Genomic DNA, 23,475 nt, shown 5'->3' with positions numbered 1-23,475 from the left:
ATCCTTCAGGAATAAACCCAAAATGATCGTGGCGAAAGGTAAACAATGCAGGAAGCAATTGCGCCACTCAGTGTTCAGCTCTTCAAGTCGAGATGTGTTTACGGCCACTAAAGTAGAACTACAAGGCATATATTTAAACGAAAAGTGACTCAGCATATAAAGTGCTACAACAACAACAGCAACAGCAATAAATGACAATAACAAAAACAAAACAAAAAAAAATCCCCTGTCCATTCTGCACGAACGAATAAAGATCAACAAAAGGAAAACTCAACACAGCGTGCTTAAGCCCAAAACTCACCAGAGCGCAGCAGGCGCCGAGAATGCTGCCGAAGTCAGCTGAGCGCAGAGCGCAGAGCAGCGCAGCAACGTTGCCGTGCGCAACAGCGAGGATAGAGCTGAGCTGAGAGCCGTTCAGCTGCAGCTGAGAACGCAGCGCAGTGCAGCGCTGCCGACGCGACGTCAGCTGTGGTGTGTGTAGATTGGCAAATTTTGGCGACGCGACGCAGCGAGGATTGCGCCAAGTGATATAGCCTCACACACAGACACACACACACACACACAGACAGTAGTCACACATGCACAGCCGCAGCTCAAGCAGAGATTTGCACACACACACATACAGACACACATACGTAGCCAGCGATTGCTGCTCGGCTCAGCTGTGCCGATACTTAGTCGGCGTCGCGCTGCTGTCGCGCTGACTGCTGCCGGCGCTGGCTGAGCTACGACGGCGACTTAAGTCTTGGGTTTCGAACAAAAACGTCTTGCGACGCCGTTCGTCCATTCATGCGAGCTTTTCATTTCGACGCGTCAACTTCAACTTTAAAACGACACACGACACATGCTCGGGAACAGTGCGCGATCGTCTCTAGTGTGTTTGAGTTACGAATTGGGTTTCGGTTTCGATTTGGATTTCGGTTTCGGTTTCGAGTTGAATTTCGATTTAAATTTCGGTTTCAATTTTGTTGTGTGGTGTTTGCATTTGCACCATTCCATGCTAAAATGTGGCATTGCGCATGCGCCCAAAGCTGCTAAGGATATGCGAATGCGTTAACCAAATTCAATCAGCCGAATGACAAAAGTTCTATGAGCATGCGGATAATTGGCTAGCTTCAAAAACAAAACTAAAAGTGAAACACAAAAAAGCTAAATTCAAGCTCTAAATTAAAAAGCGACCAGCCAGAAGTCTTTTGGATTAGTAGCTGTGCAAAAGGATTTCTTGATATTGTAAAGTAAGTTTGTGTGCAACGAGGCGTATACGTAATGTATGCAGCTGTTAAGTGCGAACTGCTGAATATATATAGAAATACTTATATGAAGCAATGTGTGAAATATAGAAAATATATTGAGTAAATATTAAAAGTAATGAGATAATAATAGATCCCTCTCCTAAACAGTAGCACCCATAGCTGGTGAGACAATTGTAATCGCAATATCCCCGCTAATTGCAAATGTTTGCACATGTCAAACAAATCGAATTGATGATGAGCAGCCATGTCAATATTCTTGATTGATTAATCAATCCCTTTAATCGGTTTAATCACACTTATCTAAGCGCAAACAAATTAAGTCGACTCACAAATCCATACAGATCTTTTGCGCATCGCATACGCTCGTTAGTGATATCCATATATAATATATAGAGATATGGATATACTTATAAAACTGAATGGGCAAATATTATGCTGTGCTTACAGAACAATTCAGCAGTTCAACTTTGAGACTGGACTTTTCACATCTGGAATTCGAGTGCCTAAAGTCTTGTTTGCTTGTACTTTATAGCCGTTGTAGTGTGTATGGAGCTTGCTAATTATTTTTTAGTTCGCCTCAATTAAATATTTAAACAATTTCAGTTTTTTTTTTTTTTTTTTTTTTTTTTTTTTTTTTTTGCGACTACTGCAAAATGTTGTGCAACATATTTTTATATTATTTTTGTTTTTGTTTTTTGTCTTAAATGTGGCCATTTCTTATAGATGAAGTCGTTGTCATGCGCTTTTTGTGAACTCTTGCGGAGTTTTGTGCAAATATGCAACCGCAAACACGTAGCACAGATCATGATTATGATGATGTTGTTGATGTTATTTCCCCCTGCGCTAACCTAGATATCTAAAAGTGCTTTGCATATGCCCTAAGGTCAGGTCAATGTTAAGGTGAAATGAACAATTCGAAAACTATGTGATGGGTGTCTGGCTTTTATGTAGCTCGCTGCTCTCTCCCTCTCCCTCTCCATCTCATCCTCTCCCTAATATATACCACACACTCGGCTTGCACCCAAAAAAAAAAAAAAAAAAAGTAAACATTGTAGCCATAAAACATGCCGTTCTTTTATGGCCAACAGTTACAAAATAGCACAGAAATTAACTTACAAATATGTAAGTCAATGTCAAGTTTGGGCTTTAAAAATAATACATTTCTGTGTTGGCGTTTAGGCACAGTCAAAGCAGCAGCAACAACAACATCAACAACAGCAGCAACAAGTGTGAAAAGCAAAACGCAAAGAAATGCTAACTTCGATTGGGGTGTGTCGAAAGTACGCACAAATGCTCGAAGGTTGAGCCCCAAATCTGGGCACTTGAGCTTGAGCGTTTCGCATCGTTTGCAGTTCAATGCTCGCATTGACATTGGCATTGATTAGCTGCAGATGAAGAATCTGAAATATACTTTGGGTATTTACTGTGTGACACATCAGAGCGCAGTTGATCTCCTCTAACTGGACCCATCAATATCAGCTGTTTTACCGCTAACAAAAAATTCCACAATTCAGTTTCAGTTTCGCTTTCAAACGCCGCAGACAACAATTTTCGTTTTGCTTTGCGCTCTTTTGGCCACTTAACTTAACGGCTAAAAGCCCAACAGACGGGCAGATGCCCACCGAATTGGCCAAGACGAGGCACAGAAGTTGTCTTAATTAACCATAAACTGCAAAATGGTTAAGTGCAACAGACGTCACCAAAGAGTTAAGGCAACAATAACAAGACAAAGTGTTTGCTTTGTTGTTGTTGTTGCTGCTTTGTGGGTTTTTTTTTTTTTTTTGGCATTTTGGCTTTTTTCTAGCCGTTAAATTGATATATTGACATAAGCTAGTGATTCACGCCGTTGTTGTTGTTTTTTTTTGCGCACATGTTGCCACATGATGCTGTTGTTGTTATTGTTGTTGTTGCTAGCGGCATAATTTGCTAATAACCTGAATGTACAATATGCTTATATGCTTATAGATAGGTTTATATAATATGCGGCACGCTTTTTAATTGCAAATTGATTTGCCTATTGATAAGCGCAACATTTTTTCATATTTTTTCATATTTTTTCGTTGGGCAGCAGCCCATCAATCGCCCCAGAGACAAACGGACAGACTGGCAGGCAGACAGCTTAACAACGGCAATCAAAAATGCTGTGACTTAGGTCAGGATTGAGTTAGGATTGGCTTCATTGTAGTATTACTTGATTTGGTTGCTCTTATGGCCACGCTTCGTAGGCGGCCTTCGCTACGTCAGTCAGCCTCAGTTCATACAAGAAAAAAAAAAAAAAAAAAAAATATATATATATATATATATATATATATGTAAGTAGTTCGCAAATATAATAAAAACTGCAACAAGGATTGCGGTTGCGTTCAGTTCAAGCCAAGTTTAATCGCAAGAGCCAAAAAATAAAATTCTGCAACGCAATTAGAGCATTTAACAAAATGTGTTAAAAGCGCTCGGCCAAAAATGGTTCGCAAGCCAAACCGCTTAGATGCAGAGAGTGAGAGAGCGACTGTGGGAGAGAGATGAAGCGAGGCAGAGAGAGGGAGAGACTAGTTGGAGGAAAGAGAGAGATGGCCAGTAAACGTATAAATTACAAAACACAAGCAACCAGCCAGACGCACAGGCAGCGCTGCCACAGAGGCAACTGTTGCTGCTGCTGCTGTTGCTGTTGCTGCTGCCGTTATTGCTGCTGCTGCAGTTTCTGCGGACTATTGAAAATATAGTTTGCCAATAATTTGCTGAAGCAGACACGCTTCAATGATTTGCCACGGCAGCCAAGAGAAGAGCGCGTGAGCTGAACCGCGAATCGGCAAGCCAAGTTTACGAATTGGGCTTATAAACCATTGGGCTATAATCGAAATAGATGCAGCAGCAGCATAAGTAGTAGCAAAAGAGGCGTGGGAGACAAATATAATGTAGCTAGAAGATCTTGTTAATAATGATCAAGTGAGTCTTGAAATACGCAGCGCAGCAAACGCGTGAAGTCTAGCCAAGCAGAGAAGTTTGCTTAAAGATTTAGGAGCAAGTGTTAAGCTCTAGGCAAATAGAAGCTATTATACAATATCTTAAAGACTGGAGCGTTAGTCAGCGTTTCTTAATACTAAATATAAATAACAGAATGAACTCTAGCTGAGCTGCTATTTCGCAATCGAGCGAGATATCGTAATAGTAATTATCTGATCTCTGATCACTGTAATATTCCTGCTTAGAGGCAGCCGATATATCACATTATGCATGCTGGCGCAGATCTATAATTAAATTTATTTCCGTTAGCTCAATAGCTGCTGCCGATTGGCGGAGCTCAGGTAATTCACATCTCATCTTGGCCTTTCACCCAGCTGGATGTCAAGTTCGTTGCCTAAGTCATTTGCTTTATATTTTTGCACTTGCTGCGAATTGCATAAAAAAACGCGTGTCTGTTAAATAACTTAATACAATTGATTTTATGCTGTTGGTTTTGCCATTTTTGGAGAATAATTTGATGCGCTCGAAGTGTTGCCAATCCAAGTTAATTGAGCACAGCGAAACAATTTACATGGCTCAGATGACGACTGGCTCGGGCCAACTGAGCAAGCGAATATTTGTAAGAGGCGCCTTTGGGGCTTGCGTGATACATATATATACATACATATGCATACACATATATATATATTTAATTTTGGCATACGCAAAGAAATTGCCATATCCATAGGGCCCTTAAAGTTCAGGCCCCTAATGAATACCCAAGCGATGTGTAAGCTGCAATTACAGCTAAATACCGTCTGTCTGTCTGCCCAACTGTCTGTCTGTGGGCTTGTGTGTAGCGGCAACTTCCGCACTATTGGGCCGTTTCAATGTCAGCAGAGCCAAAGATGAACGAACTTTTGAGCCAGTGCAAACATTTCGAAAAATTCAGAAAGTTTCAGTTATATGGGCGCCCAGTCCGTTTCAATAATTGCATACAATTTGCCAATCAACGCGTCGCAACGATGCCACTTATGATATGTGGAGCCCTGCAGGAGTCCCTTTTGTGGGCGCTTCCTTGGCATTGGCTTATGAAGCCATTTAAGTGCCAATCCATTCACTCCTCTCTCTCTCTCTTTCTGTATGTTTCTTACTCTGTAATCAAGCAAAATATTATTGAAATTTTATATTCTTATGGGAAATACGTAAACGTAAAAAAATTAAGTAAAAATTTATTAAAAATTCATTAAACTGAGACGACGTGCCGTGTGTCAAGAAAATAAAATAAAATAAAAACCGCAGGAGAGAAAAAGTCAAATTGACAACAACAACAAGAAGAAGAAAACTGGATGTGGAACAGCTGTCACAAGAGAAAGATAAATGGCGCGTGACCTTCGCGCTGCAGTGGAGCTACCGCTGGATGCTGTGTGTGAAATTGATCAAAAAACGAGCAAGCGACAGCGGCCACAGCAACAGCACGAGATAAACAAGTGCACAAGATGACAAACAACAATGACGACAATGGACACTCGAATTGGCAGCTACTGTAAGCCGAGTAGCGACAGCAACGGCAGCAGCAACAGCAACTGCAACAGCGGCAGCTGCAGCAACAATAACTCAATGAATTTGCAATACTCTAAAGGCATTTATTGATGAGAGACAGAGTGAGAAAGACGAAAAAGAGGGAAAAGAATGACAGAATTACTATAACAGGCAAAGACAGAGGCGGAGAGAAGAGTGAGAGAAGAAAAGAGAGCATTGAGAGTAAAAGTAAGACTGAGAGAAATATGAAAAGGGGGGAGAGAGTCAGGCGGAGAGGAGGGAATGCATAAGAGAGACTGTGAGGTTGAGGGAATTCGATAGGAAAAGAGAGAGAGAGAGAGAGTGAGAAAGAGAGAAATACATAGTACGTGACAGACCCAGAGGCCGATGAGGAGGGAGAGAGCTGGAGAGAAAAAGCGAGAGTAGGAGTAAGAGATTGAGAGAATTCCAAAAATAGATGAAAATGTCAATTTAATTAATTAAACTCGAGTTAAAATAATAGTGCTATACTCAGACCAGAAGACAAGTTCTCTTTCGCTTCGTCAGCTTCTATAGCTTATCATTAACTAAATAAAAGGGACTACTACATAGTCTATTTATCAGATTATTTTTGCGCATGCTCAAATACAGGCGCAGCTCTTGACTCATGCTTTGAAATGCGCACGACTCGATTGCATTAGCCACATCAACAATAACAATAAAGCAACAAAAGCAGCAGGTGTAAACGGGCAAGAAGATTTTGTTTGGTTTTTTTGGCAAATGCCAAGCAGCCACAATGGCTCCGTGGCTCGGCGACTCGGCGGCTCAGTGGTTTAGTGGCTTAGCAGCTAAGTGGCCTGTTGGCCAAGCAACCTACTTACTTCTGGCTGGAATGGCCCGTTTGGTGTGTCTGGTTTGCTGCTGCTGCTGCTGCTGCTGCTGCTGCTGCAGCTGGTGCAATCGAAAGTGTTACTATTACCAATGAGCTGGCCAAAAGCGAGACTCAATATCGTCATCAGCTGTTGCCAATGTTAGAAAGCAGCAATTGGGAGCTGTGGCCGGAGCTGGAGCTGGAGTTGGAGCTGGAGCGGGATCGTTGCAACATGGTGCGGTTGCTGCCATATGTGCCCGACTGGTTATATTTGGGTCAATAGATTTTGTATTTATGCAATTTTGCAATATTTCGCTGTTGTTGTAATTTCTTTATTTACGCAAATGTTTGAGCTATTTTTTAATGATTTCTAGACAGTTAGTGCGGCTATCTAGAGCTGTTAGTATGATTTGATTTGTCGTTCGTTGTCGTTCCCCAAGAAACCAAAGAGGAAGCAAGGAGTGGGAAAATGGCAAGCGCGCACATTACATAATATGCCAAAGAAGCAAAAGCAAGCACAAAGCGCACAGGCAAGAAGAAGTCGAGGCGGCTCAAGCAGCTCAGACGGCTCAGATGGCCAGGTGACCAAGTCGTTGCCGGCCGAAATGCCGGAGTTAATGTGTGAAAATAGGCAGAAAATTGCTGAAACGTGTTTCAGTTACAGTTTAGAGCTGGGCGGATCGTTGCAAATCGGGGCTGGTACATTGTCTTGGGGACTTCTTAATGGATTGGCTTTAGCGACGCTTATGGGCCGCAAATTGCGGGAAAGCGTTTCGCTGTGCGTTGTTCCCTCTTGTACGTTCGGTTAATTGGGGTGTACGAGCAGTGGAAATGCTGTTGACATTAAACGCGGCATGCGAAAACATTTCCAAACTCCATTCAAATCCGATTGACAGCAATTGCAAATTTGACCATATTTTGACACTCGGCCAATGGGCCATAAGAATGCGGTCTTTAACTGGGTCTAGTGCGCCGCATATCAAGCCATATTGCACTGGACAACGACTCCGAAATTCGTCGAGTCATTCCTAAATTATATTTGATACTTGGTTAAGTTCAACGAGGGTGCTTAGCTGCCTTCGGCAAGTGCCTTTGTCCACTCTTTTATGTGCCTCACTCCCAAATTGTGTTAGTCATTCCCTCTTTAGTTTTTAATATACTCAAGCATATTGAATGCAGGGCCACCTGGGTGTCATGGGTAGTGACGAGTAAATAAAGTATGCATATAGGCTTGCTTGTCTGTTCCAATATTTGCATGGATTTGTCATAATAAAATACATGAAAAAGAGCTATACTAAAAATACATAATAACATATTTAGAGATATACTAGTTTTTCACAAAATTCTTACTCATTTCTGTAGCTAATTAATATCAACAGACTCCTAACTTATTATTTATATTGTATATTGTAAAAACTCCAAGCTTTAATTGACTTTTTTAGTCGATATGAATTAGTAAACATATATTTCTTGTAAAAACTACAGACAGCTCTTAATGTCTGCACTTAATTAATTTAGTGTCAGCATGCTTCAAAAGCATTATTAATCCTTTTGACTGTTGCTTATGTGAAACGGCAGTTCTCTCTGTTTCCCACTGATTCCCTGCAGACCTTGCAGTGCTTCCTGTTCCCTTCCTTACACATATATCCTTGGCATGCGTCTCGCATATTTCCTCATTGCGCAAATGTTGGCAAATTAAAACTGGCCTTAATTATTTTATGCTCATTAAGCGCAGCCAGAAAACCAAAAAAAAAAAAAAAAAAAAGAAGTAAAAAATGTTTGCTCAGCTGTTGGTATTTTTTTTTTCCTTTGCGTTTTCTCGACTCGACTTGGCGCAAATTAAGTCAGATTCCACAGCAGAGAGGGATTTTGAACTTGGCCCAAAGCAGTTGACAAAAATAAAAAGCAAACCTCCAACTAAATGTCATTAATTGTGTTTAAATAATTGTGTGCTTTACACAACATTTTGTTCATAGCTTTAAAATCGCTCAATTGTAGCAGAGCAGACCAAAATGAAAAAAGGGGGAAAAAAAGCGAACTTTTCATTTAGTTATGGGCTGTTATGTCAGACAAATGATTCACTTCGCATGCGTCGAGATGAGCTAGAGATCGTTGAGGCTGACACTCGTCGCTGCTGCATGGCACATAAATTATGAAAGTTTTGTTTCGTTTCGTTTTGTTTGGCTGGCAAGTTCGTTGCCTGAGTCTTTTGTTTTTGCTTGTCATGGCAACGCGATGGGTCGTGCGATTATTCGTGCATGCAAACGGATTTCAGCGAACATTCTGGTTGATCTTAGGCTATTAGTGAATTGACGTTGCCAGACTGGCAGCTGATTTCCATTTTCCATTTTCCATTACCCAGCAAGGTGATATCTCAGCGCCGACTGCATTTGCATAAAGAATAAAAAATATGTTTGCTATCGCACTAGGCACGTAGCAAGTGACAAAGGCTTTATTTTAATTAAATAACACCCTGCATCCCCAAAAGAGGGTATATTTAATTATTAATCAACGGCAGCTGTCAGAGCTATTCAAGTCTTCTTATTTAGCTAAGGGGTATCTGCCAGCCGATCTCACTCCGTCGCTCTAAGCATTTATCACGTTGAGCTAACCAGGCATTAATCCATTTGTTTGTTGTTAGTCCGCTTAATTTATGGCACGAATTGCTGGGGTTTCTGTAATACCGGACATTCTTAATACGTTCTATGTGCGGCGTATGACTTAATTGAGATGGAGCGACGCGTTGGAGGGCATCCATTGAGCATTGGCCGGACTTATTGAACTCTGCCCCTAGAAAGTCCCCCAAACTCGAATTAAGCATTTTGCGTAGATCGCGAGTGACCCCATAAAGACAGAGATTAGACAAATTAAAATATAATTGCTAGCCATAAATATGTTGTTGACTTTAAAGCTAGCCAGCCCAAAGCTAATTCTCTTGATTCTATTTCTATCTCACTTAACAGACTTGAATTATGGGCTTAGAGAAACATTACTTGAGATATGGACGCACGGCGAGGGATCAGCTGCTTGACTGGGCCACCTGTGGGCGTGCCTTGCGACGAGCGCAACAGCAACAACAGCAGCAACAGCAATTGCAGCCACAACAACAGCAACAACATCAAACGCAAGGGTCAAGTAGCACGGGGCGGCGTTCACGCCCTCATGTAACACACAGAGGAACGCCGCTGTCCATGTTAATATCTCATGGCGTTAAGATAAGCAACAGTAAGTATTAACTATGAGTGCAAGTCATGCATGCGCCAAGCTGCCTAAGCCCAACTGTTCAATAAAACAGCAAGAGCTAGCGGCTAGATGCTGTGATTTTAATGGAGAGTAAATTAATTCATTGATCACAATTCTAACAAATATTTAATATTAATATGAGTGCATAAATATTTGATCTATTTATTTAAACTAATATAGATTATTTTAAAACGCAATTTAATTGAAAGTTCTTCAGAGCTAAGAATTGATTTTGAATACAAAATGAATTAAATATTTTATAAACAAAATATTCTGGTTGTTAAAAAATATTTGATAATGCTTGTGTCCTAAAAGAATTTTTTATAATTATTTAGAATAATTTTACATTGATATAATTTTACATAAATATTTAATAAATTCAATTAAATTTTTTTTTTGTGCTTAAAAAATTCGAAAAGTATTTATTTTACAACAAAGATTTCCCTTTAAATATATATAGAAATATTGCTATTGCTTTTTGCCCACAACATAAAAATTAATTATTAAATTTTTATCATTAAACGCGCAATTAGCGCGCCTAAAGTCAATATCAACTACCAAATTGGCTGAGTTTTGTTAACTGCATTTTTGTTTTTTATATTATGTTGTTGTTGCCTTTTGGCTGTTTACTTGACCAAAAATAAAAACCAAACAAGTTGTGCGCCACTTTTAACTTGTGGGGGCTAAAAGCCAACAACAAATACAACATGTAGATAAAATTAAAAAAAGAAGAAAAACAAAAACAAAAACAAACTATTGCTGCTGTAAGTTTTAAGCAAAACTGGTCATCCGAGAACTGCAACTGCAACTGCAATGCAAAACGAGTCTTTGGCCAAAAATACCGACTAATAACAGCAACAACAACAACAAGGCAAGCAACTGCTGCAGACTTGAAATTAAATTATAAAGCAACATCAACCGCAACAACGGCTCAAACTAAGATTGAAATCAAGGAAACGGACACAGAGAGACAGACAGAGAAGGAGAGAGAGAGAGAGAGAGAGACTTGCCTAGTTAGCCGCGTTCTGTGCAATTGGCGACATTGCGTATACGCCGAGTGAGCTGCTGCTCATGTTGTCGACGCAGCCAAGTGTGCAAACAACAACCATGGCCAAGAACATTGAACACACACACACTCACACACACTCTCACTCTTGCTCGTTCTCTATGTCTCTAGCTGTCTGTTTGCTCTCTGAACTTGGCTTAGACATATTATATAAGACTCGTATCGCTTTCGGTTTCACTTGCCGTGTTTTCGTTTTCAATTTCATTTGACGTTTTTGATTACCTTCATTTTGGGCAAGTTCTCGCTGGCGTAGAATAATGTTTTAAGCGCTTTGCACTTGAGAGCGCTAGTCGACGTGCTTTATGGCCACGTTTTCACTGCCTTGCTATTGGCTCTGGCAATTAGCGACTGCCAGATGAGGCCTGTGATTTTTTAAATACTTCTCTATTACGTGTGATCTGATAACAATTTGCCAGGTCTTCATTTCAGTTTTGGTCCGTTAAATCTGCATGAGAATTTAAGTATTTATCTCGTTTTCATAGTCGTCAGATGTGATGCCAGTCGAGATCTGTGCGACTCTTTATTGCGCACTTTACATCAGCTTTATAATGATGCGAAGGTTTCGTTTCCCATTGAGCAGGTGTCAAGCTAGGCGGAACAGAGCAAGCATCTTCGAAACTAAGCTGCTGTATCAGTCAGTCAATCAAGCATTAAAGCCACATTAAGCTAAAGTTAGCAAAGGCGATGATTCAGAATGGGTTCCAGGAATAAGCTCCCTCCTGCGCCCCCCTCTATCACCCAGTCACATGCAGGAAAACGCAAGCTGAGGCCACTGAACAGACTTTCAATTGATTTGGTGCCACTGTGCTTGGGCAATTCTAATACCATGCTAAACAGGCTGACAAGCAAATAGCAAAAGCCATAGGAAAACGTAAAACAGAAGTGAGGCAAAGGCGAAATATCAAAAATTCGCAATTGAAAAGTCGAAGCGGGTACTTAACTGGCCACTGCAATGTTGTCCGCTGCAGCAACAACAATAACAACAGCAACAACAACAGCCACTATTAACTGCCAAATAGTACAACTAACAAATACATGTACACACTCGAGTCGTGTACACATAAAGCAAATATGAAAATGTTGCCAAATCAATACACAAGACCTCAAGAGGCCCAGTCCAAGCAGCAGCCAGAGCCAGCGCTTGAGCCAGAGAGAAATACCAAAAAAAACGAAATCTGAAGCTGCGAGTGAGATAAAAAACTGAGTCGGAGATGGCAATGGCAACAACAACGGCGACTGTTGAGTGAGTGGAGCATAGAGCGTGGAGCGGATTGGCTAGCTCTGGACATGGATTTGAGCATGCGACACGGCCTTTGTGGTCAAAATGAGCGCTTGACGGCATCAAGAGAGTGAACACAAATTAACACAATTAAGCAGCCAAGTTAGCAATCACAGCTGGCCAATTCTAACTGCGACTCTGAGGTGGCCACAGCATTGGCCGGGGAGGCATGGGGCGGAACGCGGTGTTTGCCAAACGGTCTGTGTGCGCTGCACAAACAGAAATAGGCGCGGTTGCTGCTGCTGCTGCATGAGCAGCCTCCATGGTTGGCAAGAAGAAGTCTCAGCTGGTTAGCTGCACTGGCCAAAGCTCAGATGGAGTCTTTAGCAATAACAAGTCGCACTCAGCGCATGGCAGTGTGCGTGAGTCTTATATAACCAAATGTGAAGTTGATTCAGTTGATTTAGGCCGCATGCAACAGATTGAGCCGCGCTCTCAAAGCATTCTCTCGCTGAATCTCTGAGTCTCTGCCAAGCGCATTCCTCAGAGTTATATATTGCTGTTTTAAGGCTAAGCCAAATGTAGAAGCTGAGTGCAGTCTAGTTGGGTTCTTATTGGACTTTAGTGGCTGATGTTACATTGGTTTACGGATCTGATCAGAGCAGTCTTTTATTCTTATTTACTCTTATATATTCTACAACATATTCTTGGCAATGTCTTAATCGAAAACCTATTTTAATTGCTTCCTTGAAAAGCTGTCCAAAGTGTTTCCTGAGTCGATTTCGAGCCATGTCATTTCTGACTCACATCTTAATTGTTGCACTTCTCTTTTCTCGCATTCCAATGTCAAGTGCAGTCGTTCTTTTATTGCAATTGCCTAGTTTGCATGTCTTGATGGGATTTCTTATGCGGATTTCCCAGACCTTTCGCTTTCTGCAGCATGCCCTCGTAACTTTACAGCTATTTAAGGTTGTTAACATGTTTGCTGCTTAAAGGTACACCTCCAACGGAAAAAAATACAAGATACAAAAAAATAAGAAAACAAAGGGAATCGAAAATTTATAGTCGTATGCGCTGCGATCGGTTGTAAGTGCTTTAATTAAGGGCCAATATGCGATAAGTTAAAGGCGCAATTGCTGAGAAGACACGTTCAGGGCACAGTTAACCGGTTCGGGAACACATGTATGCCTGGTTAATTGGCATCGAATCTGGCGATCTCCATGTGGATGCAAATTGTGAGGCGTATGCGGCACACGGAAATGCCCACGCCGGAATGCCGAGCCAGATCATGTCAAGTCAAGCCAAGTCAAGTCAAGCCAAGCCAGACCAAGTCCATTTCCTTAAGATAAGAATTACAATAATTTGCTTAAACAAAAGTGTTTACAATGTGAGGCAATGATATCGGCGGCACTTGAGAGTCGGATCATGCACCTTGCTGCATTGTTGCTGTAGCTGTTGTTGTTGTTGTTGTTGTTGTTGCTATTGTTGCTGTTGTTGGGGGACTACGCCGTCAACCAGTTTGGGGCACGTTCTGAGACGAAATCTGAGCTTAATTGTTTAGCTGCAAGCGTTGCAAATGTGCAGCTATTGTTGTTATTGTTGTAATTGTTATTGTTGCTATTATTGCATTGTTGCAGCCCACAATTCCGCGTCCATTCAAAGTCAGCTGCGATTTGTTTTGTTACAAGCGCGAATTTTAACATGCGCCTGCGAAATGAATGCCACGAGCAGCAAAAGTAGCCAAATCTAGCCAAATAGAGTGCCGGCATATTCGCTATTATTAGAGCCGAGTTTAGCTGGAATTGGGCTTAACCAATTGCCATTTAGCCAGTAGTTCCTTCAGAAGTTCACAGCATAATTGCCAGAGTTCAGCTCGGGCGGATGGAAATCAGAAAACAGAAACCAGAAACCAGATACAACGCAACGAGAATTTTGCATGCTTAGCTGTAATTTTCAGCAAAACGAGCATACGACACCCGTGTCAAGTGGCCAAGGCCAGGGGCGAAGTCCAGAGGGGATCGGCCTTAAGAGCAAGAAGTGGGAAAAGCCAAAGTCTGCAAAAAGAAAGCACTGCATAGCCAAGAATGAAATGACCCAATCATATACCAACTAAACCCCCTCCGCTTTGACGCCACCTCTGGCAACTGCTGTAATATATTTTACAAGCAAATACAGTCTAATCCGCTAAGCCGAATGGTAAATATGCTAGCCAAAAGCTCTATTAACTGTTAAAACAATATTATCGGCATTGATGTTATAAACTTATGCGGATGAAGTTAAGGTCAGCTAGTATCAGCTCTTATCAGAATCATGTTGGGCTTCGAAGACTTGTACAAATCTTTGACATGACTGACCACTTAAGCGTTATCGCATTATACAAACGAGAGCATATCAGAGCCCAAATAAATGTAATTTTATACGAACTCAGTTTACTTAGGTCCGTTAACAATAGGAAGTTCAAGTGCTAGTGTTAGCCGTGAAACAAAGTTGAAGTTCAATGAAGTCGAAAGCGGAATGAAGCATGCTTAAGTGAAAGGAACTGGCAGTATGACCAAACACAGAAGGATATATGTTGGTAGTAGAAGCAGAAAAGAAACAGAAAATAATTACAATTGACAATATTTAAATGTTCAAACTAATATTAAAAATTAAAATGTGAAAATTAATAATGCAAATAACAAAAATAAAATAAAAATGCTCAAATAATGATAAAAAAATAAAAATAAAAAAAAAAATTAATTAATATAAATATTAGCAATAAAAATATATTACTTAATGAAAATTAATTTAAAGAAAATAATAATAATAAATGAATATTATTTAAATAAATATAATATTAAATATTTTAAATTAAAATAGTAATATTACTTAAATAATAATAATTAAATAATATAAAATAATAATAATATTACTTAGATAATGAAAATATAAATAGTGGATGTTCCTATGGATATCAACATATTTTCCATATTAATATTTAGTGCATAGATCTCTAAAAATTAATAAATAAATAAAAAATGGAAAATTTCACTGTAGAAAAAAAAATTAAATATATAAAATCTGTCTAATATGCAGTTAAAGAAAATCATACAAATGAAATACCTTAGTCCAATACAAACATATGAAATGTGCACTTCCTACGTCACATACTGCCTGACTAAGCCAATAGAGTTCTGCGTTGGCAGCGTATTTAAGCAACGAGATTTACAAATAGTAATATTAACAACAAAAATAGCTTTTTACATGCAACAGCAACAGCAAAGACAACAGCAGCAACCACAACAACAACAACTGAGAACTCAGCATTATTGTCAACGGCAGCAGGCGCTGACGTATCAATTGTGTGCCAAATGTTTATTGACCATGTCGACCAGCCCATGCAAGCGTTGTCAATTGCAGCAACAAGCAGTCCACATACACACATACATGAATAAGCATACCAATGTATATGTATATGTATATGTAATTATCGATATATATGAACTAATAACGCAACCAGATGAAGCCAACAGCAGGCAACAGGCAAAGCGAAATGTCGATAAAAGTAAACGAGCTTTAAATACTGCGATCAGATTGTGCTGCCTGAGCTTCCCTTGACCTTCAGTTTGACAGCTGCCCCAAAAAAAAGTATATATATATGTATATAAATATATTGTATATAAGCCAGGCCAGAGCAGGGCAGGCCAGGCCAGGCCAGGCAGTTGCCAAACTGTCAAAATTTTGTGCTTGATTTTATGACGCTTTACGTAACTTTCTCTGCCTCAATTTGTTGTTGACTGTTTTTTCTTTTCTTATTTTTTTTTTTTTTTTTTTTTTTTTTTTGTGTTTTTGTGGAACCGTAACTTTTCAGGGTCAATGAAACGCTTGAACTTTGCCGATCTCTGGCCGCACAAATAATACAATTATCGCGCCCATAGCTCATCTCTGGCTTATGATTTACGATTCCATGCCAAGTTGCAAAAATTTCGCTAGCGTTATCGAAATGCTGGACCGACCGACCCGAATATTGCACGCCATCAATAAATCAATATATGTATATGCATACACATACATATATATTGTATTATAAATTATGCTTAACTGCTGGGCCCTGCACTTTTAATTCCATATAAAATGCACTTGGATGGTTTTCGGCGATTGCAGCGCGTGTGGCCTGGCCTGGCCTGGTCGCAAGTGCATTCAGTGCGTTGACTGTTTTAGGGGGGCGCGGACCGATGACCGACAAAACCAGTTGGCATTGCATAGAAATAGACACGTAGGACGGCCGCTGCCACGCCCACGGCGACAAAATGTCAACTAGGTAATGGCAGATGGGCAAATCAACGAGTCGCCTAAGTGCATTGGCCCATTAGCAAAAACGATTCGCCATCGAAAATGCATCTCAATTTGCTGATAAGCGAAATTAAATCATCACCTGCACAGCAGAGTCTATCATAAACCATTCGCAAAAACTTCAATTTCGATAAGTCGGCCAAGAGCATGATCAGGGTGTGAGTGAGTGACAGCCGTGAAATGCCAGTGAAACCAAGTTCGTTTTATGTTCCAGCTTAACTCAACGCGCGACTGAGCAAATCAGGGCAGATCAGGGCAAGGAGGTGTGAACAGTGTCGGGATCAGAGCTGAGCTCAAGTCGTGTTTCGAGTGCGAGTGCGTGACACGAACTTAACGAACTTACATAAGTGTAAAAAAAAGAGCATCACGCTTAGTGACTAACTCAGGCAATGTCAAACAGTATGAATTCCTTCTCTCTCCATCTCTCTCTCCCTTTCTCTCCCTCGCTGTCTTTCTATCAAGGAATTGAAGTTTCATACTTTGTCAATTTCTTCAGAACTTTAACTGCAAATATTTTGGTATATAAAAATGGCAAACACATTGACTGCGCCTCATTTGGATTCAATCTTAAACGGATGTAAATACATGAGATAAGCAATGCACTAAGCACATATGTACAATATATTCTCTCCTTGTCAACTTGTATTTTTAAGCGAAACTCACACTGTTTATGACAAATTTCACTCTGTGTACGGGAAAAGGTACACCGTATTTGGTTAACTCTAGAAAATTCTATTTAGAATGACGTGTTCCTGGCCAATATTTGTTCGCGCCCATTGACCATATACCAACAACTAAATGACATCGGCTCTGTGTGCACGTCACAACTTTTACAGGCCAAATATTTGTGTGTGAGACTATAATTGTAAGCAAAGATTTACAATGTGAGCTAAGGGCTAAAAGCGAAGTGCTGACCGTAACTAATTATGAATAAATGTTTGTATTTGATTTACTTTCAGATAGACTAGCTGTGATAATTATTGGTATAGTGACATTAATCTTAGGCATAGTTTTATCATCCATACCATGGCTGGATTATTTTATACTAAAGGTAAGTTTAAGCAACGTATCTACGATGCATTCCCATACTAATCAAAGCCTTGTTTGATCAGAATTTAAGGCTGTGGAATGATACATTAAGCTATCATTATTGGCAGAGACCCGGCGTCATTCGGCTGACCAAGGTCTACATCTACAATGTGACCAATCCGGATGGCTTCCTCGGCGGCGAGAAGCCCAAGCTGCAGGAGGTGGGTCCGTTTGTCTACAGGTGTGTAAACCAAATGCAGCATTAAATAATAATATGTATACAAATATTTAATAGAGGGGAAAGTGGTTACGCCTTTTGATTCTCGATTTTCGAAACTTATTATAGTCATAAGAAATAGCCGTAATTTCATGGCAGCTTTAGCTAAGTGTTCTCTGGTCACGGCTCGTTTGGTCAATATATAAATACATACATATATAATATGTGTATACTTTTGAAATTGAGTTTAATGCGCCTAATTATCATAATTGTGCTAATAGAACCCAAAATGTACATACAATGAAATCTTAGACAAAGAAAATCAAGCTAAGATTATGGGCAGAGCTTATTTTCGCTTTTTATAGATGATTCTTGAACTTTGTGGTCAGTGGGCGAGATTAAAAGTAATTAGGTAAATTGTAAATATGTATTAACGCTGCGCATTAATTGAAATTTGAGATTATGACTTTGACTGACTAGCTCACTCAAGTCTTTGGCCCACACAATTCCAATCGAATCCAATTCTCGGCAATGCAAAATAAATTGCAAACAATTTAAAAACTTTTCAATTTTAACACTTCGTAAACTGCAATTATTTTGTGCTTATGGAAACTTGCCACAGTCTGGGTTGCAGTTGCAACTGGCTGCAGACATTGAAGTCGATTGGCTGACAATTCACGCCTAAGCGCCGTTTTTTTTTTATTATTTTGTTTTTTTTTTTTTATTAATTGAGACATCCATTCGAAAACTCAAAATAACAAAGCACCAAACATCAGCGCGATAAATGAGAGTGGGCTGCCGGAGCAGGTGTATTTGAGAATATGTTATGTTTGACAAGTTGCGGGAACGCCCACACATTAAACCAGTTCAAATGAAGGATAACGCGACAAGATCGGGCGACCGTCGATTAATTTGAAACAAATACTTATACTAAAAGCAGAGTACTATACTAAAGCTAAAATGTGTTGCAGTGCGAAATATTGATGAAATATAGAATAGATATATATCTATCTATCAGTAGAATAAGTGAGATACAGATACAGATAAACAGATAAACAGATACAGATACAGATACAGATACAGATACAGATACAGATACAGATACAGATACAGATAAACAGATACAGATACAGATACAGATACAGATACAGATACAGATACAGATACAGATACAGATACAGATACAGATACAGATACAGATACAGATACAGATACAGATACAGATACAGATACAGATACAGATACAGATACAGATACAGATACAGATACAGATACAGATACAGATACAGATACAGATACAGATACAGATACAGATACAGATACAGATACAGATACAGATACAGATACAGATACAGATACAGATACAGATACAGATACAGATACAGATACAGATACAGATACAGATACAGATACAGATACAGATACAGATACAGATACAGATACAGATACAGATACAGATACAGATACAGATACAGATACAGATACAGATACAGATACAGATACAGATACAGATACAGATACAGATACAGATACAGATACAGATACAGATACAGATACAGATACAGATACAGATACAGATACAGATACAGATACAGATACAGATACAGATACAGATACAGATACAGATACAGATACAGATACAGATACAGATACAGATACAGATACAGATACAGATATAGATATAGATATAGATATAGATATAGATATAGATATAGATATAGATATAGATATAGATATAGATATAGATATAGATATAGATATAGATATAGATATAGATATAGATATAGATATAGATATAGATATAGATATAGATATAGATATAGATATAGATATAGATATAGATATAGATATAGATATAGATAGATATAGATATAGATATAGATATAGATATAGATATAGATATTAGATATAGATATAGATATAGATATAGATATAGATATAGATATAGATATAGATATAGATATAGATATAGATATAGATATAGATATAGATATAGATATAGATATAGATATAGATATAGATATAGATATAGATATAGATATAGATATAGATATAGATATAGATATAGATATAGATATAGATATAGATATAGATATAGATATAGATATAGATATAGATAGATATAGATATAGATATAGATATAGATATAGATATAGATATAGATATAGATATAGATATAGATATAGATATAGATATAGATATAGATATAGATATAGATATAGATATAGATATAGATATAGATATAGATGCAGATACAGATACAGATACAGATACAGATACAGATACAGATACAGATACAGATACAGATACAGATACAGATACAGATACAGATACAGATACAGATACAGATACAGATACAGATACAGATACAGATACAGATACAGATACAGATACAGATACAGATACAGGCACTCCAATATAGATATTAATCACCGCAATTAATTGTCGACTGCTTGAATTAAAATGCAATTAAGCTGCGGCCACACTTTGTGATGATTTGATGGATTAGTTGAAGACAACAACAATAACAACAACAACAGCATACAATAAACGTGGCAAACACTTTAAATCAACATCAAATGACAATGCCGTTTCGGTAGCTGCTGAAGCCGCCACAAAAAACGCCACAAAAACGCCAAAGCGTTTGTCATCTCATTTGGTTTCTTGTTGTTGTTGCTGCTGTTTTGTATTTGTTGTTACTTCGTTACGTTTCTTTGGCCACATTTCACTGACGAACACGACAAATGAACTTGACATTCAGCTGGGTTGGGCCGCTGGCCGTTGTGGAACATTTTAGGTTTTTTATTTTTTTTATTTTGAGTTTTGATTTTGGTTTTGGTTTTTGGTTTTTATGGCCAATGTCCCTGACTTTGAGCGTGGCACGTGCTGCGTGCATACGAGATACGATTTACAATGTGTAACAATCTGGCTCATCTTTGCAGGGAGGATATGGAGAAGGTGAATGTCAAGTTCCACGAGAACAACTACACGGTGTCATATCAGCATAAGAAAATCTTACAATTTGTTCCTGAACTGAGTATCGATAAGAATACGCCCATAGTTACGCCCAACATACCAATGCTGGTAAGTGTGCCCCTTCATGGTGTCTCCCTATTTCTCCACCTCTCTCTCTCTCTCTCTCAGACCCTCACAAGCCTGAGCCCCAAGCTGGGCTATCTGCTGTCCAAGACGATATCGATAGTATTGACGGCCGCCAAGCTGAAGCCCTTCATCAATGTGACGGCGGACCAGCTGGTGTTTGGCTACGACGATGCGCTGGTCAGCCTGGCGCACAGATTCTACCCGAAGCACATGCGGCCCATGGAGAGAATGGGCCTGCTGCTGGGCCGGAATGGCACACTGACCGAGGTGTCCAATATCAAGACGGGCTACCAGGGCATGGAACAGTTTGGCTACATTGACTCGCTCAACGGCATGGATCACCTGCCGCACTGGAACGAGGAGCCCTGCACGAGCATAGCCGGCTCGGAGGGCTCGTTCTTTCCGCCGCGCGACATCACCAAATCGGATGTGGTGCACATCTACGACAAGGATCTGTGCCGCATCATTCCACTCAGGTACGTGAAGCGTGTGGAGAAGGACGGCCTGGCCGCGGATCTCTATCGGCTGCCGAACAACTCGTACGGCGATTCGCGCAACAATCCGGAAAACAAGTGCTACGACACGAACGACTACGAGGCTGTGCAGGGCCTGCAGAATATCAGTCCATGCCAGTATGGCGCGCCAGTCTACATTTCCAACCCACATTTCTACGAATCAGATCCGCAGCTGCTCGACGCCGTCGAAGGTCTCCAGCCGGAGCGCGAAAAGCACGAAACCTACTTCAAAATACAACCGGTAAGAGATCGCCCTGAGCTGTTATTCTGGACATGCTTCCTGATTCTAATGTCTAATGTCTAGAAACTTGGAGTGCCGCTGGAGGGCAAGGTGCGCATTCAGCTCAATCTGAAGGTGACGCGCGCCAAGGACGTGCATCCAGTGCGTGATTTTCGTGACTTTGTGTTCCCCGTCATGTGGCTCGAGGAGGTGGGTCACTTAGCTGCTCTCCATGAGCTCTGAGCCGATAATATCATCTCATTTGTACTCATTCGTTTTGCAGGGCATCTCCGAGCTGACGCCCGCCATCAAGGGCTGGCTGTACCTGGCCACGGTCATAGCGCCGCACGCGGTGCCCATTGGCTCCTATCTGATGATCGTGGGCGGCGCCTCGGCTGTCATTTTCAGCTTTGTGCGTGCCTATCAGAACTTTATGTTCGCACGCGATCCCTCGCTCGAGATACTCGAGATGGGCAGGCGCTCGCTGCGACGCGGCAGCAGCTTCATTGCCCATCAGCAGCACAAGCTGATGCTCCACCAGCGGGACAACTATGCGCTGCTCCGCACCCACATGCCGCATGCCATGACCGCCTGCCTCGATCCGGAGCGAGACAGGGACGATGTCCAGCCGATAATTGACTGTGCGGCGGGCATTCAGGAAGTTTAGCTGTAATTATTAATATATATGTAATCTGTAAGTGTGTGTGTGTGAGTGTGTATGTATGTATGTGTGAGTGTGTGTGTATGCCTGTTTATTAGCTTTAGTCACATTCTGGCCAAAATCGTGGCATAATCAGCTGCCAAATGGATAAGCAAAACAAGACGGTTTCGTTGTTACAGGGTATTCTTTAGTCGATTCACTTCATTTGCACAGCAGAGTGCAGCGATTTCACAGTTCATTTTCCATGCAACCAAATGCCAAATCGGGTTTGCTAGTTATACACATACGTACATATCTATCTATATATGTGTGTGCATATATATGTATATATATTCATATATCGTTAGATCTAGATATACCTGTATATAGTTCTAATTCGCAACTTGTAATTCACTAGTCATTTTTACAATGTGAAAAATGCGAGCTCGTTTCTAGTTTTACACTTAGTTAGTTAGCTCGGCTAAATTAAATTCCTAATTCTAATTTACATTTAACTAGTATTACGTATACGCATATAGAGAGATATATTTTTAGGCAGCGGTTCTTACGCACAATTTTTATACGATTTTTTGTATATGCAATAAAATGTACAACGTTTTTATCTGGCATTCCCCATGCTGTTGCTTTCTAGAGCTGATAAATCACAGCCAGCACTCGAATGGTAAGAACCTGCAGGGAGCATAAAATGCCAGACGTTATTTAGGGTTAACTACAAAGCCAAGGCAATTCGTTAAGCCTGTAATTATGTAAGAGAAGAGAGGGTATGCACAGCTGAAGTGACAGCAGGGCGAAGAGAGAAGGCAAGCAGAAAAACTTGTTTGAGTTCTAGAAATGCCTCTGTGATCAAACTAGCTTATCTAATGGATTTCCTTTTGGATTGCTGAGATACGGGTATTCTAATTTCTGATTTAAAAAGAGCATAATAATAAACTTCAAAAGAGTTTTCTCTATATTTTAAAGCATCTCTGTTGAAAGATCTGCAGAGCAGCTGCTGGCCGTATATGCCCCATCGAGCAGCCTTTAGCTAGTTCTGCTGTAGCTTTTGATTGACGCAGTTTTGACTTTTGCACAATTCTGCGAGCTTAGTTTGCTTTCAAACAACACACACACACACACATACATAGAACTCGCATGTGCCATAAATTATGTGTGTGTTGGGGAAGGCAAGGGTAAGGCAGGCCCTTTGTTTTGCGCAAGAAATAAAAAACAGGCACAAGAAATATGATGTGTTCGCTGCTCAAAACTGAAGAAAGATAGCTGAAAGAACAAAACAAGAAAAAAAGAGA

General features: G+C 40.1%; 1 protein-coding gene across 2 annotated transcripts; it reads left to right on the top strand.

Annotated features, from left to right (window-relative positions):
* The first annotated feature begins 678 nt into the window (after positions 1 to 678).
* Positions 679 to 22,797, top strand: dsb (scavenger receptor class B member debris buster). 2 transcript variants are annotated; one of them, XM_018007923.2, is made up of 8 exons: positions 679 to 1,235; positions 9,549 to 9,810; positions 17,405 to 17,496; positions 17,558 to 17,715; positions 20,634 to 20,775; positions 20,836 to 21,549; positions 21,613 to 21,738; positions 21,812 to 22,797. In XM_018007923.2, exons 2-8 carry the CDS (start codon positions 9,558 to 9,560, stop codon positions 22,193 to 22,195), a joined length of 1,869 nt encoding a protein of 622 aa, XP_017863412.1. In that variant the 5' UTR covers positions 679 to 1,235; positions 9,549 to 9,557; the 3' UTR covers positions 22,196 to 22,797. The 2 variants fall into 2 exon arrangements, with proteins under 2 accessions (XP_017863412.1, XP_089322990.1); XM_089466864.1 differs by lacking the exons at positions 679 to 1,235; positions 9,549 to 9,810 and adding an exon at positions 15,924 to 16,413 and having other exon boundaries at positions 17,409 to 17,496.
* Positions 22,798 to 23,475: the final 678 nt, after the last annotated feature.

Source organism: Drosophila arizonae, chromosome 4 (assembly GCF_054131065.1).
Source record: "Drosophila arizonae isolate 15081-1271.41 chromosome 4, UAZ_ARI_1.0, whole genome shotgun sequence".
In the NCBI taxonomy this organism is placed as follows: domain Eukaryota; kingdom Metazoa; phylum Arthropoda; class Insecta; order Diptera; family Drosophilidae; genus Drosophila; species Drosophila arizonae.
Note: the sequence above shows the minus strand (reverse complement) of the source record. Positions and strands in the feature narration are given on the sequence as shown.

Coding starts and splice junctions, on each gene's coding strand:
- dsb (XM_018007923.2), top strand. CDS start 9,558: ATGGGCTTAGAGAAACATTACTTGAGATATGGACGCACGGCGAGGGAT. Junction 9,811..17,404: donor TGGCGTTAAGATAAGCAACA/GTAAGTATTAAC, acceptor ATTTACTTTCAG/ATAGACTAGCTGTGATAATT. Junction 17,716..20,633: donor GTGGGTCCGTTTGTCTACAG/GTGTGTAAACCA, acceptor TCATCTTTGCAG/GGAGGATATGGAGAAGGTGA.